The 19109-nt window shown below is 37.9% G+C and overlaps 1 protein-coding gene across 7 annotated transcripts in view; it reads left to right on the top strand.

Moving 5' to 3' along the window:
* Positions 1-777: 777 nt before the first annotated feature.
* The window catches only part of LOC111320534 (uncharacterized), a 33073-nt gene continuing 14741 nt past the window's right edge, over positions 778-19109 (top strand). For 3 of the 7 annotated variants that reach the window (XM_088738692.1, XM_088738693.1, XM_088738694.1), the window contains exons 1-11: positions 778-1297; positions 2923-3000; positions 3177-3225; positions 3632-4838; positions 5109-5165; positions 5557-5658; positions 6049-6126; positions 6800-6901; positions 10716-10826; positions 11568-11830; positions 14405-14696. In XM_088738692.1, coding sequence (XP_088594818.1) covers positions 3208-3225; positions 3632-4838; positions 5109-5165; positions 5557-5658; positions 6049-6126; positions 6800-6901; positions 10716-10826; positions 11568-11830; positions 14405-14696 — 2230 coding nt within the window. In that variant the 5' untranslated portion in view covers positions 778-1297; positions 2923-3000; positions 3177-3207. The remainder of the gene's footprint in view (positions 1298-2922; positions 3001-3176; positions 3226-3631; positions 4839-5108; positions 5166-5556; positions 5659-6048; positions 6127-6799; positions 6902-10715; positions 10827-11567; positions 11831-14404; positions 14697-19109) is intronic. The other 4 variants (XM_088738695.1, XM_088738696.1, XM_088738697.1 and 1 more) reach the window with 4 other exon arrangements.

A 19109-nucleotide genomic window follows, 5' to 3' on the forward strand; every position in this document is an offset into this window, starting at 1 on the left:
AATTCCATTTAAAATATTACTTTATTGTGATTCAGTAATGTTTGAACAACAAATAGATCTACATCTTTGTCATGCAGATTTTGGATAACACAGAGCGAATAAGGAAGGACATGTCTGATAGACTCAGGGGTGATATTAAAAATGGAAATGTGGCCACAGTTTGAAAGAAGAATCTACATTAACCAACCCATGGAGAAAAACCACAAAGATCATGTCATCATAGAGGTATAACCCAATAAAAAACGATGAGAGATGTCAACATGACGATTTTTTTTCAGAAGTAGTCAAACTGCAGACAGTGATAAAAATGTTGTAAATTAGCCAAATTTTCACTTCATTGACCAATTTGAAAAATAATTACCATTTTATTTTTAATAATAATAGTAATAATAATGATAATGATGATGATGCTGATAACAATAATGATAATGATGATAACATTTTATTTCTATATAATTTGAATATATCAACAAAGTTGAAATGGTAAATTGGCCACTGTAATGATTACAAAAGCTGACGTTTCGAGCGTTAGCCCTTTGTTGGAGCGAAGGGCTAATCATTACGGTGGCCAATTTACCATTTCAACTTTGTTGATATATCCAAATTAATTCGTTACTCCCACCGACGCAGCTCCAAACAGTTTCTTTCGAAACTATCAGCCTTTATTCATTTCTTCTTAAAAAGAGAAAACCAGGATTAAAAAAAAACCGATTAAATCAAGTGAAATCGTTAAAATAACGACACCAGGAGCAAGCAACACACGTGTGGAATAAGGTAAGCCATTTTTATTTAATATTTTCACTGTTAACTATCTCTATGGCTATCTTGTAGAAAATCCCATACAAACCCTTAAAAATCGATATGCAAATTGTGTTCCTCGTGTGGTTTTCAAAGAGAGTTTGGGCCGCCTGTGGTAATAGTTACCAGTTATAAAGCGATCCCTCTGATTTCCCACAACCGTCCGCCATTTTTACTTTACTTTTTCCGAAGTTCGAACGAAGTCGCATCGGAACGGGGTGTATGACGTCACGTCATTCTGAATTATGGAGATGAGTGCTAACCATGCGACGCAGCTTCAAACCTCCATCTTGATGCGGAAAAGTGGTCTTCGATGGAGTAGACTTTTAAGCAAGGGAGCTTTTGCATCAATCATGGGTTGAGTTTCTTAGTTCTTTAGCTTGCAATCATGTCTTCGAGTGATTGGTTCATCCACAAGGTTGTGGTCATAACTTTTAGAGGCTTTTAGCCATGGAAACCTGTATGTAGCAACAATCCACATGTGCCCGAGTGATCAAAGGTATGCGATTAGGGAATTACGACTTTCCATCGTTTCGGGGACCGTTCGATGCTACTTTTCAGATTTAAAGTTTTTCTGGTTATTTCTAAATGATTAACTGTTCCTTCACGGTATGTCCAAGGTTGTAGTGACGAAACATGCAAATGGTCATCAATTTGAAATCTCAGACCTCAAGAATGTGCTGAGTAGGGCTTGCGTTTGCGTCGTCTGGAAACTCGCTTAAAGCTCTTCTTTTTGCCAACTTAAGAGCACTTCTTCAGGAGAAGCCCTCTAAGTTAGGAATGTATCTAATTTTGTAAAAAGTTTTCAATCTAATTTACGTCAAAAAGATAGCTTGATGTGCGTGTTGTCGCTACCTGCACTGTCTGTTATTAACAGTGAGATGTTATGAGCTGAATGGTACCAAAAAGGGAAGAAGAATTGCTTTCGGTCCACTTATTCTCTTAATCGAAGGATTTTTCGTCGTTAGTAACGGATAGTGGAATTTCGATCGGTTAGTTGCATCGCAGATAATTCGATGGATCAGTTTCACAGATGTCTAAGTAAGGTCCCGGATTGGAGAAATATGCCTTGGTGCTCATCTTTGCATATGATAATGGGTTATCATTCACATGTAAATTAAACTCATTTTCCCAAGAATGGTTAAGCGCTAGGCCTCGTGAGCTGGGGGCGCCTGTGGAATATCTTGTATGAAAAAGAACCATTACAACTTTGCTTAACTGAGCTGCGAAAAAAGGCAGTCTTATTTCTCTGCCAAAACTTGATCATGAGATGTTACATGACTATTTTGGTGGGAAATTTGTGGCGATCTGATTTTTTTCGGATCCGGTCCAGGTTTTGTGAATCAGACACAATCTGATCCAGGTTTTGTTAATCCGGTCCAATCCGGTCCCGGTTTTGTCAATCCAATCCAATCCAATCCGGTCCAGATTTTGTCAACGCCTGGCAGCAGGAATGCTTTCTCACACATGAGCCTCAAGCAGTGTCAGTCCTTTTCCTGATATATCTAGATTTTTTCATCTACACTTTCTTGAGGTTTGATGTTTTCAATGTTGATGTTTCCATCTAGAAATTGAAATGGACTTGAACTTTGAAAGAAATTGAAGCATTTATTTTAATTAAACAATATCCTATCTGCCAAGTTGCCTGAAAAACAACCGAAAATTGAAACCAACACCATATCTTTGTCTACAAAACATCTATAGAGTGAAAAAAAAAATTAGTGCACTAATTAGATGTCTAATTAAAAGCAATATAGGACAAGGCTTGCAACCACACTCAGGTTTTCAGCAAATTTACCTCCCCTATTTCAAACTAGATTTAATTCCAAAATATTAATGATCTGATGAATGTGATAACAGTTGCTCTTCCATTGATAATGTGTCCTATCTTGTCCAAATTCTAACTTCATCCCTCCAGTATTATCCAAGAAAATTGCTGAGAAGGTAAAAAGATGTAGCTTTCTGACTATGATTGGTGTTAACAATAAGGACCAAAGGAATTTGAGCAGCGGGGTTTAAATCAATCAGTGTCTCAGGTTGTTTAGGGTTATTAATACTTCTCTCAATCTCCTCACTTCCCACAATAAATTAAATATCATCAACATTTCTTAATTTGATTTTTAGGCAGTCCGAGTCTTCAGTTGACACCCTGTCTAAGTTCAGGATGTATACAGAGGGTTGTGTTCAAATGATTTACTATTGGTATGTTTTAGTATCATTAAGTGTTGTTGTTAACTGTCTGTTTTTAAAAGGATATCATTCCTCTCAAGTATTGACTGTTGAGATATATATTTCAACACCAGGTTGCAACAACATTTGTGAGAGGAAATAAAAAGATTTAATGGACTGTGAACTCACTTTTTAAATTTTTTTTTCAGCTTAATCTTTCAAATTTAAAAGCTCTCTGTGATGTCAAGACTACACAAGGTAGTAAGAGGAATGGTAAAAAATGTACTTTATTACAAATACCAACCCTACACTTTGACAAACATTCATCCACATCGTTATTTTATCTCCTGAATGTCATCTATGAAACTGCATGTACCAATTTCAAAGTGAGTTGAAAAGGAATACCTTTTGAGCATAACTTTCACTGTAATGGTTGTTATCAGTGAGTAATATAACAGTGACAGAGTAGATCTCTAGGGCAACTTAATATTCTCCTGTTTTAAATATATCTCAATATACTTGCAACTGACTTTGTGGTATAAGATAAAAGTCAACAGCAAGGTTACTAAAGAACTGACTTTAAATATTGAGTGGGCATCCATAATTGTGATTTGTTACTGTTTTCCAATTTATTTCCAATAGCATTCTTGTTTTGTTGTTGTAGGATTCCACTGTTCCTAGTGTAGCCTCTACATCACAGGAAGGCCAGGAAAACAGGACACTGCAAGTCACTCTTCTGAGTACTGAGTGGAAATCGTCAACTGAGGGAGACTTGTCAACTATCAACAGAGAGCTAGCCATCCAGTTAGCTAAACACCCCGATGTGGATGTTAGTGTCTTGCTTCCAAAATGCAGTGATGAGGACAGGAGCAGTGCTGAAAGTTACAATGTGAAGCTTATCGAAGCAGAGAGAGTTCCTGGTTTTGAGCCAGTTCTTTGGCTGTCATTCCCTCCAAGAAACCATAGAATGGACTGTGTCATTGGTCATGGAGTTCACCTTGGTCGACATGTTACAAGCATCAAGAGAAATCCAAATTACAGTCATTGCAAATGGATTCAAGTAGTTCACTCTGCTCCTGAAGAAGTTGGAATGTACAAAAACACTTCAGAAGGTGAACAAATGCAGCGGGCAGAAGTAGAACTTTGTAAGATGGCTGATCAAGTCATCACAATTGGTCCCAAGCTGGTAGATGTTTACAACCGTTACCTTTGTCGTGGTAAACAACAGCAAAATGTTTTTGACCTTACTCCAAGCATTTTCTCAGAGTTTTTGGAAGTAGAACAATCCACTGAAGAAAGAAGAACATTCTATGTTCTTGTTATTGGAAGTGGTGACAGCCATGAAGATTTCAATGTCAAGGGGTACGACATAGCTGCTAAAGCAATTGCTGAGCTGAAAGGTGAATCCTATAAACTCAGGTTTATATGCCCACCTGGAGGAAAAGGAGATGAAATGGCAGAAAAGTTGCTCCGCCATGGCATTAGTCGGAATCAGCTTATTGTTCGTAGCTTTAATGATAGCAGAGAAGTCCTAGCCAACTTATTCTGTGAAGTGGATCTTGCAATAATGCCATCCAGGACTGAAGGATTTGGAATAACAGCTCTCGAAGCATTATCTGCTGGTCTACCCATACTTGTCAGTGGCAATTCGGGACTTGGAGAAGCTCTGAAGGAAGTTCCTTTAGGCTCCTACTGTGTGGTAGACTCAGAAGATCCCAAAGACTGGGCCAAAGAAATCAAGAATGTATGTCAGAAAAAGAGGGAAGTGCGACTAAAAGAGTCAATGTTTATTCGTGCAAACTATCTTGAGAAGTACAGCTGGGAGGAGCCTTGTAGAAGTCTTGTAGAAAGGATGTACAAACTCACATTTGGTAAGCTAATCTCCTTTCATTTTTTCAACAAAATTTATTTTTATTCAATAAAAATTAATTGATCTTTAATAAAATAAAAATTTATGTGATTTTTTATGTGTTTGGTGAAAAAAAAAAAGAAAACAAGTGCAATAACAGAAAATGCATTTGCTCTTATAATCACTCACTGAATGCTTAAAACTTTTTAGAATCTTGTCTTATCCTCAAGCTTCATGAATGTAATTGAAAATTAATGCATTCTTCTTTTGTTGCTTACTTCTATCCTTGTAGCTGATCAGCATCCCAAAGGACTTAGAGAAGAATCATCTCACATTGCTCATCATGAAGGTACAATAACATCAGGTTATAATGATACTGATAGACCAATTCATCTCAAAGTGGTTCCCAAACATGCAACCCCTACAAAGATCACCTCTAGTACAAAATTTTATGCCAGAACCATGTACCTGTGCATTGGCCTTTACCAGTTGAGTTAACTTAGAGGACTCCACTGAAATCATTTAAATTATCTTTTGCAGCTGCAGAATTAAGGCCCACCTGTTCATGTTGGTCACTTGCCACATTCATCCATGGAATGTGAACAGTTTCCTCTTCCTATAATCACTGTATCTCAAAATAAACCCACTGGTGTACCGTAGTGCTTCATGTATGTAGAGTACCCTTAATAAGTTTATTTATGACTACAGTTTCATGGTGTTTGGTTTCTTATCCTTGTCAGACCACAACAGGCATCCATCCTCTGAACAAGGTCAGTATCTATTTGCTGGAGCCAGTTCAACATATTACAGAGGACTCGTCCATCAGGAATGTCATCCTCAGGGTAAGATGACAAAACAAGTGGGAATTCTTCACCAAACAGTGAGAATGATATTGTTAAGCATTTGCCAGCTACTGTATGTTAGGAGCTTGTGAAGAGTGTTGGATTTTGACTGGTTCTGTAGCTTTAGTTACTCTTTCCTACCTCTTTACCTCTTTCCCTTGCTTGCTAACATGGCAGCAGTTAGTGTAGCAATTACGAGTAAGTACTGCAGTTATGTCAAGGATGTTTTTCCTAAAGCTCATCAATGACGCCTTTACATTATTATAAGTGCTCAAAACTTCCTAAGGTGTCTCAACCCATTCCATTTCTCAGAGCACTTGTGAATCGAAGTTGTGTTATGCTTTTACATGGAAAGGATCCTCTAGTTATATGGCTTGCTTGCTTCTTTAGCAGTGGATTCTAGTCAGGGGATTCTTCCAACAGCCTTTACACATCCAAATAACCGGGAAAACCAAACCTTTCCTCAAAGTGAGTGCAGATAAACTGTGGTAGTAGGCCATTTTACAGTTGGGCACTTAATTGCCAAGCCTTTGATTTGAAGTGAGGCTGATGGTGACTGTGATGAGACGGAGACCAGTATCTAGTTAGCACGATAAAAATTGAAAGTAATTTACATTTGAAAAGCAGCAAAATTTGTATCCCAACATGGTCACTCTTAGCTTCACTCCTGGTTAAAGGCTTGGTAACCAAGCATGCAACTGTAAAATGGAGTACTGGTATTTGTTTTATAATAATGACCGATTACTAGCCTTTCATCAGCTACTGCTCTGTTTATACCTTTTGTCATTTATTCTGAAGTACCTTTTCATGACTTCACTTTTAAGGCAGAATGAGAAAGTCCATGAGCAAAAATATTTTTATAAGAAAATTAATTGTGGGAAATTGTAGCAAATGCTGTTGGAAAGTGCTCAATACACAAGTGTAGAGCAAAATACAGTTAAAAATGACTAAAATGAAGCACGCATGATTCCCTGTACCTCTGAGTTTCGTGCTTATGCACTTGTCAGACAGATTTGACATAAGCATGAAACTCAGAGTTACAGGGAATCATGTGTGTTTCCTTTCAGTCATTTTGAACTGCAATTAGATAATTATAATCCCATGTATCTAAATGGTATCTTTGATATCTAATTCATGTCAGGTCAGAACAGACATCCATCTTTTGGACATGGTCATTATCCATATGCTGGGGCTAGTTCAGCATATAACAGAGGACTTGTTCATCAGAAATATCATCCTCAGGGTAAGATTTCAAAACAACTGGGAATTTGACATAGTTTGATGCTACTCTGGTACATTCATTTAATGAATGTAAAGTTCTGTTCCTTTCTCCTGCCATTCCCGTGGCGAACAAATTAAATTCCTTAAATTCCTTAAAAATTCCTTAAATAAGGATTTAATGAATATAACTGGGAAAATTACGATTCATGAACCCAACGTTTCAGCACTCCTGACCAGTGCCTTCATCAGGGATGATCTGATCATTGCATTAAGAGGTCCTTTTTTATGCTCACTAATTTTTTCTGACAAGGTGCAAATAGATGTCAGGTAGTAAGCTGCCATCAGCACGATTTACAGGTGTGGGTGGAGTTAATATGTTAAGCTTCCAAACAAAGGTGCTGGTGGTAGCGGTGATTAAGGGCCATAATTGTAGAATTATCCCACCCAATGGTAAGATTAGTTAGGCATGTGTGCTCTGACAAAGCTGAATTTTTTGGGAAAAGAAGACCGCTTTCTGATGCTCTTTCAAATGTGTTTCAAACTGATCTTTGGTCTCTACGATATACTTGTGATCACAGTCACTACATGAAATAGAATAAATGTGACCTCTCATGCGAAAACGTTCCTTAGGAATGAACGCACGGCCAGTGAAGGCACGGCAAGCGAACGGATGAGAAACGGATAGCCAAGCCGTTTGAAACGGAACGGCCAAACAGATGCACGGATGAAGAAAATATTCGCACGGATGAAGTCAAACGGAAACACGGTTGAAAAAACTATTCGCACGAATGAAATCAAACAGATACACAGATGAAGAAAATTCTTGCACGGATAAAGTGAAACGGACACACGGCTGACAAAAATGTTTGAACGGGTGTAGTCAAACGGATACACGGCTGACAAAATATAATTGCAGGGATGCAGTTGAGTGGATGAACTGATAAAAATTTTTGCACAGATGTGGTTGAACGAATGGACGAATGAATGAAAATTTAATAATTAATTTTGAACCGCTGCGGTCGATCGGCCAGACGACCGAAGATAATAATCGTAATCGTAATCGTAATACTCTTAGTCTGGAACAAGCGACCTTGCAGCTTTATAAGAATGAACAGCTCGATCATTTTCTAATAAAGGACAACTGATTGATTTGAAAATCCTGATCTGCGTTGTAATTCATAGTTTCAAGAATAATTTTTTTATTGCCTTTGCCGCGGAGAAACGACAGCCGTCTGTGCGCTAGTATCTCAGAACATCTAACCACAAAACAATAAGCGTAAAAGTAAAAGATGCGATATTAAGATATATAAAATGTCAAAATTATATACTAATCCACGCTAGAGATGTAACTCCTAATTCCACGTTTACAGTCAAGACAACAAGCGTACCCTCAGGTCGTTCCAGCAACTTGTGTCAAAATCACATCGACATTCCTGTACGCGTAATAAGCAATGAATATACAACGAGAACTTCTCTTTATTTGGTCTGATTGAAAATCTTAGAGTAGATTATATTTCTTAGAAGACATTTCCATCAAATTCAGGGAAACTGAGGTGGTAGAAATTTTGTATTATTTTGCCTTGCGTGTTAATTCAGAGATCGTTACGCATGCAAGAATGCAAAGAGTGTCTCCTGCTGTCTGTGTCAAAGTAAACAACAGTTTTCAAGATTTCTCTGAATTTTTAATTTTGTCATACTTAGTTAACAAAATTTACGAAAACGCTTACAAAAAGTGACTCCTGCTCGAGCGACCAAGTTGCAAACGGCTAGAGTGAATTGATCATGACTTTTTTGAATGGATAGTGTTACCGTTCGAACGGAAGCAATTTTTTCGCATGGATAGCCCGAGCCATTCAAACGGAAGCAAATTTTTTTCGCACGGATAGCCCGAGCCGTTCGAACGGAAGCAAATTTTTTTTGCACGGATAGCCCAACCTGTTCAAATGGATGCGAATTTTTTTCGCACGGATAGCCCAAGCCGTTTGAACAGCTGCAATTTTTTTTCGCACGGATAGCCCAAGCCATTCGAACGGGTGCCCAATCCGTTCGCACGGCTAGTGCACGGCATACACACGGTATCCGTGCATAAATGGCAAACCGTTCGGAACGTTTTCGCATGAGAGGTCACAAATAGCACTGATCAGCTCATTGTTCTTTTGTAACAGGATTCGTAGTTTTGGAAAAAATATGCCCCAAAGTCTGAGAAGGTTTTGAGGAACTTTATAATTGTGGCTGTTCAAAATTCTCTTGATGGGTCCCATAACACTTTGGATGTAAGAAATAACAGCAAAACCAGTCACTGGCTCCTTTTCATCGGGAGTGTTACTAGTTGTAACTGGTTTCTGGCAGTTATGGGGAAATGTTTAGGTGTAGGCGTTTATTTTGCCTTTAGGACATAAGGAACATATTTTTTCTTCTCAATCTTGGAATTAAGTGAAGATGGTGGTCAGTCAGCTCTCCTGAGTAAAGTTTTAGCTGGGGACTTTTCATGGCAAATAGGGTGACAAAAGTCAAAAGTGAGATTTTGTAGGTGTGGGTCAGTTCATGATGAACACTTGAATGAATGAATGAAAAACTTTATTTAAGTGTCTATGTTTCTAGCTATAAGCTAATGGGGGACACTAAAAAATTTAAAAGTCACTTAACATTTACATATGTAGATGATAGTTACAGTAGATAATTAAAAAGATTATAAAGTTATTTAGTTAAGTTTTAAATTTCAACGAGAGTTGAAAGGTCGACTTTTCTTATGTTCTTCTTGAACGAATTTAGTTTCTATCGTTCTTAGGTGTCTTGGTAACTTTGACCAGATGAGAGGTCCCATATATTTAATAGAATTCCTACCAAATCTTACAGTTTCGAATCTTGGCAGTTCAAAGTCACTGTTCCGTAAATTATATTGAGTGTTCTTTATACTTGTCTCCAATTTCTCCTGTTCTGCTCTTCACACTGGGAATTTTTCCCAAACGTGGAGAGGATGATATTGTTTGGCAATTGGCAGCTGTTGTTTGTTAAGAGCTTGTTATGAATTTAGGATTTTGACTGGTTCTGTAGTTCTTGTTACTCTTTGGCAGGCCTCCCTCTCCACATCTTTGCTTGCTTGCAAACATGCAGCAGCTTATGTCAGTAGCAGTTACCATTTAAGTGCTACAGTTTTCTCAAATTGAAAATTTTCTTAAAGCTGCTCACTTTAAAGAAGTATACGTTACTGACACCTTTACATTACTATAAGTGGGAGCTTTCACTAACACTTCATAAGGAGGTTCAACATATTCCATTTCAAAGAGCATTTTTGGTTTAAACTTGAGTTTACTTTTACTTCTACTTGCAAAGGTTCCTTTAGCTATGGCTTGTCTGCTCTAGTAGCTGTGAATTATCATTTGGGGAGTCTTCATATACCCTTGGTAAATTTCAATTACAGAGGGAGCCAAATTTGTCCTCAGGGTGAATACAGATAGTTTGTGAATTGGAGGCTTGGTTTCTGAGTGGCCAGGGGACTGGAACCACAGTTGCTCCCCAAGGTGCTTTTAGGGATGGGAGGGAGGGAGTGCCAAAAACCACTATCCTCAAAGGTGACAATGCTATGCTATTGAACAGTGAACACAATGCAAGCACATGGGTAAACAATGCTTGCATAATACTCCTGGACAAGAACAGTCCTATGGCACCAAAAACCATGTGACTGGTGCAAACGCTACAGAACACAACAAAGGCTACCCAGTAGCTGACATAGGGCTAAATGCATAATTTTACTGGTGATTTATAATTTGTTATTGCTGCCAATTTATGATAGTCTTTATACTGGTTTTATACTTGAATTCTTTTCTTTTCTTCAGGTCCTTTTGGGTATGATTTACCTCATTTGTCAGTGGGGCACAGTCAATCTCCATCTGCTTCAGCCATTGCTAGAAATGAAGACCCTGTTCATTGGGAAAATTGCATTCAAAGTGAGTAGACCAGCAGGGCTGAGTAAGAGACCTTTTGTTTAACTGAATGACTGTTCTGGTCCAAAAATAGTGATTTGATATGACACTGGTTTAAACTTTTCAAAACAGTTTTAACTAGGTGTCTCATCTAAAGGACAGTACATGATAACAAAGGATGCATTTATAAGGTTGCAAGTCAAACTGGTTGATCAACCTGGATCCTTCATGCTCTTTGTATTTTTGCAGATGATTAAGATAATTTTAAAAACTTAGAAAAATGCATTTGCAAGGGAAAGTTACATTTATGTAATTATCTTACTCGTAAGGAAAGTACTGCAGTTGAAACTCGAACGGTCTTTCTGTGGTCAACTTGGGTTGCTGTTTCTTTTCATATTGACTTATATTTTTGTAAGAAAACAAAGAAAAAGATAAACAGAGGACCATACCAAATTCTTCACGCGAATGATCTTGCTTAAAAATGTACATGTAGTTGACCTTTCTAGGTATGTCTTCTTGCCTTTGTTTGAGGATTGCAATGGGATTATTTCAGTTGGAGAAGCAGGTGTTCGTGAAAGGGGAGTTCAATAAATTCCTGAAAGTATTTTAACCTTTTAAAACTGTTGTTCCCCTAGTTCTTCAATACCCAACTTCACCTTACATTGATTTTTCAGTTTTTTTTCCTGTAGCAGTACACCATGATTTCCTTAGCACCTTGTCATCCATAAGAACAAAGGACTGATAATTAAATCATTTTTCTTGTAGGTGGGAATGAACAAGTCATCGGTTATCTTCAACAGTGGCAACAGAATGCCAGTGGACATAAGATCAGAAGCAGTACAGATCCACTAGCAGACTTACACAGGATTGCTTCTGAAAAGGGCTATAGAATTTCTTACAATCCAGGGTCAGGGAATTGTATGTTCTATGCCTTGACAGAGCAACTGAAGATTGTCAAAGGAGTTCAAAACCATCATTTAGAATTAAGGCATTCCTTAGTTCAGTATCTAAGAGAGCACCCAAAACTGGTAAGTGTTTGTTAAAAGTACATATAATTTCTAGAACAGATACTAATCATGTGTCTTCTGTTTCATATTCAATTTGAATGTTAGGAATTATTAAAGTGGAACATGTTCATGGCTTTGATCCTTAAAAAAAGTCAGGGTGTGTGGTAATAGTGAACAGTGGTTCCCATTTTCGGCTGTTGGTCAACTGTCGGCCAACAGGTTACCAATTAACACATTACTGACAGTCGGCCAGTGGTGTTAAGTAGACCAAAAATTGACTGAAAACAAAGTCAAAAGAACAGTCCTCAGAGTCAAAACTTTTCCAGTTGAAAACATTAAATAGGCACTGTTCATACCTATCTACTTAATTTTGTTTAAATGGTAATATAAGCTTGTTTGACACATCTTCCCAACTATATGTACTAAAAATTTAATGGTAAATTTGGTACCTATTTCTGATACCCTTGTCTGTACAAATAAAAAACTTCTTTTCTCCATTTTGCTGTAACAAATAAGCAAGCCAAAAGTAGTTTTTCAATCACCCTTTAATGCATTACAGAGCTATAGGTAACAGTTCCAGGGGATTGAGAACTAGAACAACTTTTCGATTTGGTAGATAAATGAAATCGAACTAATCTGGGCAAGTTTCAGCAGCCAACACAAGCAATCAATAAGGAAATGTTTGCTATCATTTCAGCTTACAACCCACAAACAGGTTACAGACAGGTCATCAACTGCCCGTCGGCCAAAACTCTGGCCTGAAACATAATGAAAACTGTCGGCAATCTGACAGCCAACTGTCGGCCGACAGTCAGCTGACAGTCAGCCTACAATATCTTTTAGGAACTGTTCTTCACTTTTACTGAGTGTGTAGTACATAAACATTTAAAACAGTGCAAGGAGACTTTTAATGATTCATTAATTGTTTGACTTAGAGAAATAAGTTACAGTCATAGGCAAATAGCTCAGGAAAGTGTTATTGTGGACTTCAAACTCATTTAAATGGTTATAAGAATAATCATGATAGTTAATTAATTATACAGACTTATTTACTTGGTTGTGAAATTTACTCACTTAATCGGGCAATTGTAAAATTGGTAAAAGTGAAGAACAGCTCCCCTAAAAGTCTGTCGGCCAACTGTCGGCCAGCAGTATACCAACGGTTGACAGACAGTTGTCCAACAGCAAATTGACACTTAAAAATTTGACAAGTGTAAAGACATCGCAGTTACTCGACCCTTACCGTTCTAGTAGAATCAGTCGCATGATGTACCACAAATTGAGCTAGAATTGCATCATCGTATGTCCTGTGTAATTATCTATGAAATCGCCTTATAATGCATTGCGGTTTGTTTTAGGGCATCATATATGGACTTTCAATTATCTGTCTGTTTGAGTTTATTTTTGGTTAATATTTTCAGTTAGTTTATTATTTTCTTACGTATTCGCTTGTCAGAGACAATAAAAGCTGCTTACATTTAGTAAAGCAAAAAAAAGCTGCAAGAAGAAGCTTGTGTTACTAGCCGAAGAGTTTCCATGGTTTTAAACTACTCCTTTATTTCACAGTCATTGCAGGGAGTGTAGATGTTCAAAATCTAAATTACAGAGTTGAAGTTAGTAAGGGAAATGCAAATGTTAACTTAAATCAAAGAAAGACATTTGCCCAGTGGCATCTCACAGTTCTTCTGACCAGCAAGTCACAAAGTTGTAAACTACGTCTGTGATGTCATCAAAATATACAAATTGCGGAATGTTTCAAAGTTGCGGCCTTAACTAACTTGCGCAATACAAATCACATATTTAGCAATACACCGCAGTAAACAAATTTTTTGCTTCTTGACTGTGAGGATGATGCGATGGGATTGTGAGGGGTTTGGTACCTTAAAAAACCTAAACACAGGAGATTGCGACGAGATTGGTCCCAAAAAAGCCTAAATAAAATGGCGGACTCAAGTGAGAAAGTTTCATTTTGTGTCAATATGCAATGTTCTTCCCTGCGAGCTGAGGCTTTTATGGTATTCAATGGGGGTTCTCAACCAACACTTGGCTAACAAATTGCCAACATGCTGCCAACACTTGGCCGACAAAGGGCCAACAGTCAGCCGACTGTTGGCAGAAGATTTTCGCAAAAGGCAGTAAACGACTGTTGGCCAACAGTTGGCCGACAGTTTTTGGGGGAGCTGTTTTTCACTTTTTCCGTAAACTCGATACTTCGTCAGTTTTATGGACTCATTGGTTTGCTTGTGCAAATTGCTCTGTTTTACCCAGTCACATTTTAAGCAGGTTATAAAAACTACTGTCTGTTGTATACACTCATTAATTTGGATGATTGTAAACATAATACTCTTTCAGCTTTATACACTCATGATTTTTGCCATTGTAAAAGTTACTCTGACTATCTGATCCATGCAGTGATTTAATTAAGGTCAGAGGATTGAGCCTAGCAACCAAAGAGTCTTTATTTCTCTTTCAATACTTCTGGAGGTAATATTTATTGCATGAAAACATCGTTATATGTAGCCATTGTGAGTTATATTCTTTTTTACCTACTCTATTACCATATCACATGTTGTGTTGTTGGATTTTCATTTACAGGGGGATGGAACAGATCTGTTTCACTTTGTTGAAAGTCACACAACATGGGGTGGTTACTTAACAGACATGGAGCAAGATGGCACTTGGGGTGATCATTTGATTCTCTGGGCTGCTGCAAACTGCTATAGAATAGCCATTCATGTGATTAGCAGTCTTCCAAACAACAGTGAGGTAATCATCAACCCAGATTCTCCATTGGATAAGAACAAGCATCTTGTACTGGGACATGTCCATGAAGTACACTATGTCAGCCTTCAACCCTTGCAAGGTACTGTAAAGCTCAGAACAGAAGGTATTCTAAACTTGGCCTATCTAGTATGAAGGTTGCAAACAGCATATTGTGATTTTCATTTATTCCATGAGTGCACATTGGAAAAAAAGCTGAGTTGGTAACAACCAGGTAATCTTGTATCCATGGAATGGAATAGTTCTTCTCTTAAATTTGATAAAATCCTGAATGAGTTAATAATTTTAGGCCTAAAAATAATTATAGCTTCCAACTGTCACAGTGCATTTCCTTTTAAGGTGACTTGGAAGATGATTTGATTCATGACTTGAGCTTAGCGAATCAATCAGAACATGTGAAAAGCGATGTTTAGAGTTGGATATTACATATTATTATAACTGTGTGCATTCTACCAGTGTTTTTCATTGCTATACGCTCAGGTATATGCAAATTACCATTGCATAAAAGCTTGTAGAGCTTATTGTTTTTAGTTATCTATGATGTGATTTCCTATGGTAACATAGCAAGAAGCTATTGCAATCAATTGAAAGCTTCTGATTAAAAGCTCAAACTGATTCTATGATTAGATTTTGCATGAATAGATTGAACCTAAAAGAGTAAGTCCATGACATTTGGCTATTTCCAGAATAAATTTTCCAGTGTCATTAGTTTTTCGAAACGAGTTTTTGGTGATATTCCTTGATGTAATTTCTGGCATAGTCAGTAATGCACTATGTTAGCATGTTAGCATCCTTGTAAGTCCATAGTTGAAAGAAAGAAAATAATTTAGTTAAGTCTGTGATTTTTGGACAGGACTTTCAGAGCAACAAACTTCAAACATGTGAAAGTGTAGTGTGATCAACAGTTATACATACAAACATACATACATACATACATACATACATACATATTAACATGCATACATACATACATACATACATACATAATAACATACATACATAATAACATACATACATACATACCTAGATACCTACATACATACATACATACCTACATACCTACATACCTACATGCATACATGCATACATGCATACATACATACATACATACCTACATACCTACATACCTACATATCTACCTACACACACACACACACAGACACAGTTAACTGACATAGGTTAACTAACCACTCCCCATAGTGCCTTTTCAGGACCAACACCCACCCATCCCACCCAGGGGAGGACATCCACCACACAGTAATCTCGTGCGTGAGAAATTAACATCTCCTACCCCTAACCCTGAAGGAGACGGTGCCTACGGTTTATTCGTCCTTATCTGAGAAGACTAGAAAAGGTAGCAAATTCTCCTCACTTATTTTAAGACCATGAGTATTGGTCTGGCCGGGGCTTGAACCCTCGACCTCCCGCACAACATAATCCTGCGCTCTAATCAATCGAGCTAACCGGGAGGTTAGTCCCTCTAAGGACTAACCTCACACTACACACTACACTTTCACATGTTACTCCTGGGTTCAAATCATTCACTGCAAAACTTCAAACACACCTCAGAAACTGAATTTTCTTATTAAACAGTGGTGGCTGAATTCAATTTGTAATCAAAACACTTCTGCAGACTTTTTTTAAGCTTTTAAGGTGGCTGGCACCAGTTTTCATCTTTTTGATGGTTTGTAACTTTGAAATAATACAACAAAAAGACTAACCAAGGCCAGTTGAACACTTTTACAGGGTTAAATTATATAATCGTTGGCTATACAAAAGTAGGTGTCATTTTGCCACGAGCAGTTTCCATGGCAGTGCTTTCAAAGGATTATTTAGATGCATTTTTTAGCTTATGGCTCCAATAATTTGAAAACTAACTCGGTGACCCTGTGATTTTTCTTAGTGATTGCTTTTGGCACTTGAAAAGGAAAATGTACAAAGATTTTAAAAAAATTCTATGGAGTGGAATTTCAGGAAATCTAGAAAAAGGCAATTTTCACACATCACAAAATTTCCTTTGGTAGAATTTTGTACTTTTTTTTTCTGACGATACCTTTCAACATTATCGTATTGGAACGATAAAAAGAAGGGGTCACTGGACTTGTTTTCACGAGTGTAGCAATTCCCACGTGCGTTCTTGCGCATTTAAACTCCACTGAATAATGATTGCATATAAAATCTGCAAAAAAAACACAAGATAGTATCCTGCATTTGTCAAATTTCTGTCTGCAAAATTCATCAAATTTAGTCACGTACTGCAATCCAAATCTTTCTTCACCTGCTCAAGCCAAATTTCACTATTTTCCATTCTTAACATTTCTTCCATAACAAACCTATTGCCTTTTCAACAAAAGTACCTCAAAACACACGGTTTATGCGGCCACAAGTTTTTTTTTACTGATTAAAAAAATTTAAGATATGGAGCAAAGAATTCCACACGTTATTTTTTTTTTGATGTTAGAGAAGCACAGGATTATTTTTGTCCTCTTCTGATGGATCCAACCAGATAATTGAATCTCATCACAGTTCTTATTTGACATTGGATCATAAACAATTGAAGCAATGCACAGTATTAGGTTTGTGCCTGAATTGTTCACTCAAACAGTGATACTTAGTATAAACTGAAACAAAGCTTCTCTATCATTTTATGTGCATTTACTATTCCAATATGGTTTCTAAAGATTTTTGCACGTTTAAAACAAACTTCTGCTTCTTTTATTCCGATCACGTCCAAATAAACGGTTACAACAACAGAGAGAGAAAACAGAATACACTATTATATATATGCTAATTCCTAAAAAACAAATTTTGAATAACAAAAAGAAAAGACACACCTGGACCAATCATAGATCAAATTAATTATTCCTGTGAAATATTTCAAATTTAAAATAACAACGGCAAACATAATATGCATAGTAACAACACTCCCACTTTTGACGTTGCTTATTTGACAGTCTTCATGCCTAGCTTAGTAACAAGTTTCTCAAAGCGATGCTTAGGCAAAGGTTTCGTAAGGATGTCAGCAACCATCTCGTCCGTTCCCATGTATTTCAAGGTGATCGCTCCGTCTTGTACTCTTTCGCGAACGAAGTGGTAACGTATATCGATGTGTTTTGTCCTGGCATGGCCCACGGGATTTTTAGCCATCGAAATAGCCCCTTGGTTGTCTTCATATATTTCAGTTGGTCCCTCTGGGGGTTCTCCCATGTCTGCCAATAATCTTCGAAGCCAGATTGCTTCCCGAGTGGCCGTACTGAGTGCTACATACTCTGCTTCTGCTGTCGACAATGCGACGGTAGCCTGCTTTTTGCTTAGCCAACTTACTGCCCCACACGCCAGTGAGAACAAGTTTCCTGAGGTAGAACGACGGTCATCCATATCACCCGCCCAATCTGCATCTGAGTAACCAATCAAATTTCCATCAGCAGATTTCTTGTAACTCAATCCAAGATATGCAGTTGCTTTCAGATATCTGAGGACTCGCTTCGTTGCTGTTAAATGAGTTTGTGTCGGATTGGCACAGAACTTCGACACAACTCCCACTGCTTGGGCGATGTCTGGACGAGTTGCGATCGCCGCATAAAGTAGACTTCCTACAATCGATTGATACGAAGTCACATCAACTGGTCTGCTAAAACCATCTTCCTTTTGCAGCTTGACGTTCAAATCAGCAGGTGTAGACACCGGTTTTGCTTCTGTTTGCCCAAACTTCTCGAGCATCTTCTCGACATAGTGTCCTTGATGAAGGAAGACTTGCTTATTTTTCACATCTTGAGCGATACAGACCCCGATATAGTAATGCAGCTCTCCCATATCTTTCATCTTAAACTGCAGCTTTAGACTGTCCTTGACACTTCTCATCTCCGTGATGTTTCTTGCTAGAATCATCAGATCATCAACGTGGACCCCAATAATAGTCAGTGCATTCTTTCTGATAAATACGCAGGGATCTGCAGAGGCTTGAATAAAACCAATCTTTTCAATGCACTCCCGAAGAACTTTGTTCCAACAACGGGAAGACTGCTTTAAACCATACAGCGATTTCTCTAGCTTGCATACCAGATGCTCCTCCCCAGGTTTCACGTATCCTTCCGGCTGCTGCATGTAAATTTCTTCATCAAGTTTTCCGTTGAGAAAGGCTGTTTCTACGTCCATCTGGTGAATCAGCAAATCATTCTGAACTGCAAATGCTAGCAGACAACGTATTGAAGAGAAACGAACAACAGGCGAAAAAGTTTCATCATAGTCAATACCATATTTCTGGGTGTAGCCCTTGGCCACTAGGCGTGCTTTGAATCGTTCCACTGTACCGTCACAGGAGTGTTTCAGTTTAAACACCCATTTGCACCCAACAGCTTTCCGACCTGGAGGTAATTCAACCAACCTTCATGTCTTGTTTTCAATCAGCGAATTGTATTCTGAATCCGTCGCGACTTTCCACTCTGCAGCGTGATCACCTGATCTTGCTTCTTGTAGAGATGTAGGTTCATCAATCCCAGAAAGATGATAGGCCACATGG

This window comes from Stylophora pistillata, chromosome 11 (genome assembly GCF_964205215.1).
Source record: "Stylophora pistillata chromosome 11, jaStyPist1.2, whole genome shotgun sequence".
In the NCBI taxonomy this organism is placed as follows: Eukaryota; Metazoa; Cnidaria; class Anthozoa; order Scleractinia; family Pocilloporidae; genus Stylophora; species Stylophora pistillata.